The 8,858-nt window shown below is 47.4% G+C and overlaps 1 protein-coding gene across 1 annotated transcript in view; it reads left to right on the forward strand.

The window, feature by feature from the left end:
* LOC310634751 (uncharacterized protein) overlaps positions 1-6,526 on the forward strand; it is a gene marked incomplete at its 5' end in the record, with an annotated part of 29,037 nt that extends 22,511 nt beyond the window's left edge. Inside the window, 5 exons of the mRNA XM_083353286.1 lie at positions 2,139-2,201; positions 3,188-3,236; positions 4,286-4,348; positions 4,718-4,779; positions 5,351-6,526. Coding sequence (XP_083209412.1) covers positions 2,139-2,201; positions 3,188-3,236; positions 4,286-4,348; positions 4,718-4,750 — 208 coding nt within the window. The 3' untranslated portion in view covers positions 4,751-4,779; positions 5,351-6,526. The remainder of the gene's footprint in view (positions 1-2,138; positions 2,202-3,187; positions 3,237-4,285; positions 4,349-4,717; positions 4,780-5,350) is intronic.
* Positions 6,527-8,858: the final 2,332 nt, after the last annotated feature.

Genomic DNA, 8,858 nt, shown 5'->3' on the forward strand with positions numbered 1-8,858 from the left:
AGCGCCTGTTACTCGTCCCAGCTTCTGCCAACCTAGCAGTTCGAAAGCACGTAAAAATGCAACTGGGAAAATAGGGACCACTAAGGTGGGAAGGTAACAGTGTTCCGTGCGCCTTTGGCGTCTAGTCATGCCGGCCACATGACCACGGAGACGTGGCTTTGGCTTTGAAATGCACTGACCCCTAGAGGTGGAAACAACTAGCACGTATGTGTGCAGGGGAAACCTTTACCTTTATTTTCATCTCTGATCAATTCTTCTCTTGCAGATCTGAGGATGCAACTGGGCCTTTCTCTAGTCTCAGGTCAGCCTCTGCCCTCCCTGTATTTGTGGCTTTATTTATTGCTTAAGGCCATGGTGGCAAACCTGTGGCGCGCAGAGCCCTCTCTGTGGGCACGCACGCCCTCACCCCAGTCCTAGGCCTTCAGCTGGGTTTTATAAAATCTTTTCACTAGGCCTCCACCACTGTGTGCAAAAATTTTTTTAAATAAATCAATTTCAACTTCTTGCAGAAAAAAGATCTCCCATAGTTGGAATTGATTGAAGTTTTTAGTCCCACCTAGTCTGCCTTTACCACCGCAGCCACACACACCCAACTGGCCAGGACAACCCAATGGGCCACACACCCCCAACGGGCCACTCCTGCCCGGCACCCAATGATACATAAGTGGGTTTGGGATTGCAGTTTGGGCACTTGGTCTCTAAAACGTTCGCCATCACTGGCTTAAGGCATTAACATCCTTTGCCCTTTCTCCAGGTTGTCCGGGCACCTGTCCCGGGAGGTTATCAGTAACAACCTTGGGAAAGAAACCGGAGGGAGACCGAATACCCCCAATTTGCCCAGGAGCCCTGGGGGGCTTGAAACCAGATTGCCCCAATCCAATCTCTCTCCTTCCTCCCTCTGCTAGACAGGCTTTGTAAAAAGCTCCTGCCAGAGGCCCCGACATTCTCACAAACTCCCAGGGTTTTCTACAAAAGGTGAAGGGACTAGAACCTTTTCCAGAAAAACACACAGACATTTTACATATTGAACGTGCAAGGAGCCTTGGTGGAGCAGTGGGCTAATGCGTCCTTAAGTAACACCAGCTGCCTGCAATTAGTGCAGGTTCGAGTCCCACCAGGCTCAAGGTTGACTCAGCCTTCCATCCTTCCGAGGTAGGTAAAATGTGGACCCAGATTGTTGGGGGCAATAAGCTGACTTTGTAATAATGCCGCTTGCCCCCCCCGAAAGCCCTAATAAGCAGGCATATACATAGAATGAAGGCTATTGCTAAGCCCATTGGTTTGTGCTTAAATTGTAAGCCGCCCTGAGTCTTCGGAGAAGGGCGGGATATAAATAGAATAAAAATAAAAATAAAATAAATAAATCTCCCCTGGATGGAAAAAGTAGGGCTGACAAGAGAAAAACAAGAGGAAAAAGACACTCTTGGCAGGGGATGGAATCCAGCTTCCTTAAATCCACCCTTTTTGAGGGATCTTCCAGGGAAACCTTTGGGGAAAAGCTGGATTTTGGCTGCCCCTGAAAGGGAGGAGCTGCCCCTGGGAAGGTAGCTGAGCCCAGCCCTCCCCCACCCGGACTGACCCCCACTGTCCGGCCACAGAATCCTAGAGGAAGCTTTTTAGGCCCCCCCAAATTTGGTGGCTGCTCAGAGTCGCCCTCCAGATGAAAGCATCCTGGAGAGACCTTTGCAGTCTCTACTTGAGGAAGAGAGAAGGCCAAAACAGGGTCAGATCTTTTGCAGAGCCGGTAAGGCTCCTTCGGAAGAGACCCTCCCCCTTCCCAAAACAAAAAGTTACAATTCAGAAAGGGAGGAAAAGTAGCAAGGAAGAAATTGTCAGTAAAGTCCTTTATCTACGGACTTTATTTGACCACAACCTGTATGTCTGATGGCTAAACAAAAATGCAGAAAAAGTGAACATTTTTTAAAGTGTTCATCTGGTCATCTGGTCATCTCAGGTTTTGACTATTGCAATGGGCTCTGCTTGGGCCTACCCTTGAAGACAATTTGGAAGGTAGAACTGGTGCAGAATGCTATGGCAGGGCAGTTCATGGGGCCCCCGGGTGGCCCATGTGGCACAGCTGTTTCGTGAAGGGTGATGGTGATCAACTGCCTGAAGGGGCTTCTTTGGTGTTCTTGTAGCTCGTGGTGGATTCCAAACTGCAGCCCATCTTCAGATCCAAGCTGGGAATCATGGGATAGGAGGTGAGTGTGGGGGAGAAGTGGGGAGGATGCTCTGACAGCCACTCCTGCAGAGGCATAGCCTAGAGCAGGGGTCAGCAACCTGAAACAGTGAAAGAGCCACTCGGAACCGGTTCCCTCACAAAAGGAAAAACTGGGAGCCGCAAAAAATGTGGGCGCATGTGTGTACATGCGTGAATGTGCAGAACAGGGTTTGACTGAAGGCGAGATATGCACCTACCCTGCATATTTGAATTGATTGGTTAAACTTTTTTAGTCCCACTTTTTTTTTTTTTTTGACTGCACATGGCAGAGGACTGGAAGCCGCAGGAGACGGGTGAAAGAGCCGCATGCGGCTCCGGAGCCACGGGTTGCTAAACAAAAATGCAGAAAAAGTGAACATTTTTTAAAACCGTGCCCTGGTCATCTCAGGTTTTGACTATTGCAATGGGCTCTGCTTGGGCCTACCCTTGAAGACAATTTGGAAGGTAGAACTGGTGCAGCATGCTGTGGCAGGGCAGTTCATGGGGCCCCCGGGTGGCCCATCTGGCACAGCTGTTTCGTGAAGGGTGATGGTGATCAACTGCCTGAAGCGGCTTCTTTGGTGTTCTTGTAGCTTGTGGTGGATTCCAAACTGCAGCCCATCTTCAGATCCAAGCTGGGAATCATGGGATAGGAGGTGAGTGTGGGGGAGAAGTTGGGAGGATGCTCTGACAGCCACTCCTGCAGAGGCATTGCCTAGAGCAAGGAACAATTGGGGTTATCTTCATGATGGCTCCTTGCACAGAAGCTCCCCCCCCCCCGTGATTTTGGGGAGCCACAGGGTCTCATAAATGCAAAAAGAGTGCTGGATATTCTACAACTAAGGGAAAGATACAGAGGATTCAAAGAGAGCTCTGAGGCACAGCTGAGTCCCTGGAGAAAAATTGGTATTCCCACGGAGGAAAGATGATTTTTGCGGTCAGCTTTCCTCAAACTGTCACAACTCTCTGATGTCTGTTTCTTCACAGATCAAGGGGGATCTCTGCTTGCTTGGAACTTCAATTGTCTCTTGCAATGGTAAGCAAATTTGAGTTTGGGAGGTATTTCTGGTTTGGGGTAAGAATCTGACAAGACTCAGCGCGAATCGTGATGGGGGTCTCCCGATACTCCCATGTAACACCTCTACTCCGCGAGCTGCATTGGCTTCCAGTTGCCCTTTGGGTGAGATTCAAGGTGCTGGTGATGACCAATAAAGCCCGAAATGCCTTGGGTCCGGGATATCTGAGGGAACACCTGCTGCCAGCATCAAGTTCCCTTCGTCCAGTGCGCTCCCACAGGGAGGGTCTCCTCAGGGTGCCGCCGGTTAAAGACTGCCGGCGGGTAACACCCAGGGGTAGGGCCTTCTCAGTGGGTGCGCCTGCCCTGTGGAACCAGCTGCCTGCGGAGCTTAGGACTGTCCCCAACCTCCGTTCATTCCGCCGGGACCTGAAGACCTGGCTCTTCGAGCTCTCTGGCCCAGGCTGAGAATATTTTTAATTTTAATTTTAACTGGGTTTTAATTTTCTCAGGGTTCTATTTAATCTCTTTTAATTTGTTTTAACGTTTGTATTGACTGTTTTTTAAATGCCCTGTAAACCGCCCTGAGTCCTTCGGGAAAGGGCGGTATATAAATCTAAATAAATAAATAAATAAATAAATCTCACTCCTTTCAGTGGATCTACTCAAATGTGGGATCCTTTGAAAATGTAAACCTCCATCTTGAATTGCACATATCTGAAATGAAGAAAGGAGGGATGAGTTTATTAATGGCAGCCCAGTTTGCTCATTGTAGGGTTGGAAGAGGATCTGCCCCAAATTCTGTTTTCTTGCCTTGGGAATCTCCCCACTGGGACCCCCACTTCATCATCCTCTCCCAAATCTCAGTTTTCATTTCCGGAGGAGTCAATGCTGCAGTGTAATACATAGAAAAAATCAAGGATAAAAAAGGATATATTCCAAGGACCGATATTCCCTACAATCAATTTATCATAATGAATTTCAAGGGTATTCCCATATCCAGAGATGGAGCCTTTTAAAATCCAATCCAGTTCTTGATTCCTCCAAATGTCTCATATTCATTGTTACAGGACAAGGTGAATCCAGTGACACAGCATATCTTATTATGCTCTGAGGCTATTCAGCAATTGGTGGTAAGTTCCAGGAAGTAGCCCATTTCAGCCTTGATATATGTCTGTGTGCAGAGAAAGGGCAGAATTATCTCTCATTGTCCGTCCATCCATCCATCCATCCATCCATCCATCCATCCATCCATCCATCCCATCCTTCTGGGTAGTTCTAGGGACAGCAAGAGGTCCCTGGGGTCAGCATTTTGGGCCCCAGCCTAGAGTTGTCCTTCACAATGAAAACATGCAGAAGCCAACTGATTTTTTTAATTCCGGGGATTGCTTGTATCCAGGAAAATATATGAACAATATTTGCCGTTCAATCAATCCTGGATATTCTCCTTTTGGAGTTCAAAATGTTCCTCATGCTGCTTTCTCGTTTTCTTGCATCCAAAGGAGAATTCCAGGAGGCCTCCAGTTATCTTCTGACTTTCAAGGAAGATTCCCCAACTTTGTTGGTAAGTCCTTTTGAACCACAAAGATTGACCCTCGGTTGATTCTCTTCCGCAGAGATTCCAGGATTCAGGGAGAATGAGATCAAGGTTGGCAATATAAGTCCTAATAATAAATAAATAAATAGCCAATTGTCTAGTTGAACAAATAGCTATGAGGACCTAGTGTTGAGCAAAGGCAAAGCAACTTTTGTAGCTTTCACAGGGAATTCATCTTAGGCCTAGGTCTATACCGCATTCAGAACTTAACATATATGCCAAAGAGGACAGAGGATGCCTGGGGATTACAAAAGGAACTCAACTCCCTTTAAAAAAAAAAGATATGTTTTATTATTTTTTTAACATAATCACCTTAATATTCCGTAAACGGTGTGTTGTCTGGGTTTACATTTAAGAAACATTCACTAACAGTTGATTTCTATAATCTATAATCCACACAATAACTTTACTCAATTTCCTCTTTTCCGATAATTTTCTCTTTTACCAACCTTAAGTTAATGCAATTCTTGTTGTTTTAATGAGTGATGATGGGAACTCAGCTCCATTCTAATTAATGTTCTTCCAAATTGAATTCTAGGGAATCACACACTTCTGCATGGCCGGATCCAGCTGGTATCGAACTAGGTTTTTTTTCTGCTCCTCTATCAGCAGGGAGTCAACAAAAAGAAGACTATGTTAATACTTTCCTCTTTGAAACATTTGGCCATTCAATGCTACTTTGGCAGGGGGAAAAAAGAGACCTATAACGGTTGCAGCATCCTCACGGTCCTGGGATCAAAATTCAGACGCTTGGCAACTGACTAGTATTTATGACAGTTGCTGTGTCCCGGGGTCATGTGATCTCCTTTTGTAACCTTTCGACAAGCAAAGTAAAGGGGGAAGCCAGATTCACTTCACAATTGTGTTTTTAACTTAACAACTGCAGTGATTCACTTAACAACGGTGGCAAGAAAGGTCGCAAAAAGAAGCAACAACCATAACTTAGGAACAAAAGGATTATCTGTAATCAGGATGTTTACCTGCCTTTTTACTGTGAAAGGTTTATAACCCCCTATTCTGGATCAAGCTGATGTATTGTGATTAATCCCTTATTAAGACCTCTGCGCTTGGTCTATATAAACAGATGCTATCACAGTTAAAAGCCCTTTTCCAGATAGCAGAACTCGTGGAAACACCTTTTATCATCTAGAAATACCTTTATTTGCATGTAGACTAGATTACAGCAGATGAGTTGGGTTAAGATGATATTTGGACAGTATTCCCAAGGTCAGAAGACGGTAATTACTCACAGCATCTGCACGTGTGTCTGCCGGTTATGGAGCACATGTGTGTCTCCTGGTTATGGAGGAAGAGAGTCTCCAGGGAGGAGGAAGTCCATCCCAAAAAAGGGGAGGAGAGAGGAAATACATCATAGGGTAGGAGGGTCTGGCTGCCCACATTGTAATTTTCCCAAAAACAGCCGCATGGTGGCAGCACGCCCCCCCAAAAAATTAGCAACGCAGCAGCATTTTTGGGGCTACTTGAATTTGAACTATTAGAATTCAGAGTATTGTTAAATTGAAGTCCATTCGGTTTTTATTCTGCTGTTAGAAATACTTTGCACTTGAAAAATGGCATTATTTTTATGAATGAATTTAAATGACCTCAGGGATTCCATACATAGAAAATATTACTTTAATAATGAATATTTTTCTACTGAGATTTGCTTTTACTTGAAATGTGAATGTACTACAATTAAAGTATCTTTTTTTATTGAAAAGTTTTAACATACAATTTTCCTTTAAAACCCCCTCCCCCTCCCTTCTCCCTCCCCCCCTACCTCTCCCCCCTCCCCCCCTCCCCCCCGACTTCCCAGAGCTAAATACAAGGTATATATATAAAAAAACAATCATAAACAATCATATACTAACAACTATAAACTCTAAAATCCATCACTCTCTAGCTTATATAGGATAAAACAAACCTTAGTAATATTAAATATATATAAAAAAAACTAAAAGAAAAAAAGAAAAAAAAAGAAAGAAGACTTATTCAAATGCTACATAAAACTTCTTAACCCTATACTTATTCTGGATAAACTCAATCCATTTTCTCCATTCCATAATATAGCGTTCTTGCGAGTGATCTTTCAAATAGGCCGAAATCTTCGCCATCTCTGCCAGGTCGGAAACCTTTAAAGTCCACTCTTCTATGGTCGGCAGTTCCTGTTTCTTCCAATACTGACCTATCAAGAGTCTTGCTGCCGTAATTAAATTCAACATCAACTTGGTGTCCACAACTGTAGCATCTGTAATTATTCCCAACAAAAAAAGCTGCTGACAAAACTTTATCCTCTGTTTAAAAATCTTCTGCATGTTCCACCAGACTTTTATCCAAAAAGCCTTAACCTTTTTACATGTCCACCATATATGAAAATATGTTGCATCTTCATCACCGCACCTCCAACATTTAGGCTGATAATTCGGATACATACTTGCAAGCTTTTTAGGATCTAAATGCCATCTGTAAAACATTTTGTAAAAATTCTCTCTTAGATTTTGAGCTTGTGTAAATGTTACGTTCCTCACCCAAATCTTTTCCCACGTGTCCATTGTAATAACTTCCTGGATGTTCTGGGCCCATTTTATCATACAATCCTTAACAAGCTCTGTTTCTGAGTCAATCTCTATCAATGCAAGATATATCCGTTTAATATGTGCTGGACCCTGATTTCTAATTTGCTTTATCAAATTTTCATCAGTCATTGTAAAACCATTTTTCTGGTCTTCTTTCCACCTGGCCCGTAACTGAGTATATTGAAACCAGTTTTGAACAACCTTCTCTTCTCGCAAGAGGCTATATCAGGGGTCGGCAACCTAAAAAAGAAAAAGAGCCACTGGGAACCGGTTCCATCACAAATTAAAAAAAGAGGGAGCCGCGTGCGTGTGTCCATGCACGCGCATGCGCAAAAAGGTTTTTTGCGCATGCGCGGACGCACGCGGCTGCCATTTTTTAAAAAATGAGATGGAACCGGTTCCCGGTTGCCTGATGGCGACGGCCCGTCTGCAAAGCTGCCGCTTTCGGCAGCTTTGCAGACGGGCCGTGGCAGCTTCCGCAAAGAGCGGCGCCCCTGCCCATTCCGAGAGGTGCGCGCGCACCTCTCCGAACGACCGGAGGTGCGCGCGTACCTCCGCGCGAATGGGCAGCGGTGCCGCTCTTTCAGGAAGCCCGCCGCGGCCCGTCTGTGAAGCTGCCGAAAGCGGCAGCTTAGCAGACGGGCCGCGGCAGCTTCCGCAAAGAGCGGCGCCCCTGCCCATTCCGAGAGGTGCGTGCGCACCTCTCCGAACGACCGGAGTTGCGCGCGCACCTCCCCAAAGGTTTGGGGAGGTGCGCGCGCACCTCCGGTCGTTCGGAGAGGTGCGCGCGCACCTCTCGGAATGGGCAGGGGCGCCGCTCTTTGCGGAAGCTGCCGCGGCCCGTCTGCTAAGCTGCCGCTTTCGGCAGCTTCACAGACGGGCCGCGGCGGGCTTCCTGAAAGAGCGGCACCGCTGCCCATTCGCGCGGAGGTACGCGCGCACCTCCGGTCGTTCGGAGAGGTGCGCGCGCACCTCTCGGAATGGGCAGGGGCGCCGCTCTTTGCGGAAGCTGCCGCGGCCCTTCTGCTAAGCTGCCGCTTTCGGCAGCTTCACAGACGGGCCGCGGCGGGCTTCCTGAAAGAGTGGCACCGCTGCCCATTCGCGCGGAGGTACGCGCGCACCTCCGGTCGTTCGGAGAGGTGCGCGCGCACCTCTCGGAATGGGCAGGGGCGCCGCTCTTTGCGGAAGCTGCCGCGGCCCGTCTGCTAAGCTGCCGCTTTCGGCAGCTTCACAGACGGGCCGCGGCGGGCTTCCTGAAAGAGCGGCACCGCTGCCCATTCGCGCAGAGGTACGCGCGCACCTCTCCAAAGGTTTGGGGAGGTGCGCGCGCACCTCCGCCCATTCTGGGAGGTGCGCGTGCACCTCTCCAAACGGGCGGTGCCACTCTCCATTTGGAGAGGTGCGCGCGCACCACTGCCCGTTGGAAGAGGTGCGCGCGCACCGGGCGGCTGGGAGCCGCAAGAGACGGCT

This window comes from Vipera ursinii (genome assembly GCF_947247035.1).
Source record: "Vipera ursinii genome assembly, chromosome: 2".
NCBI lineage: Eukaryota > Metazoa > Chordata > Lepidosauria > Squamata > Viperidae > Vipera > Vipera ursinii.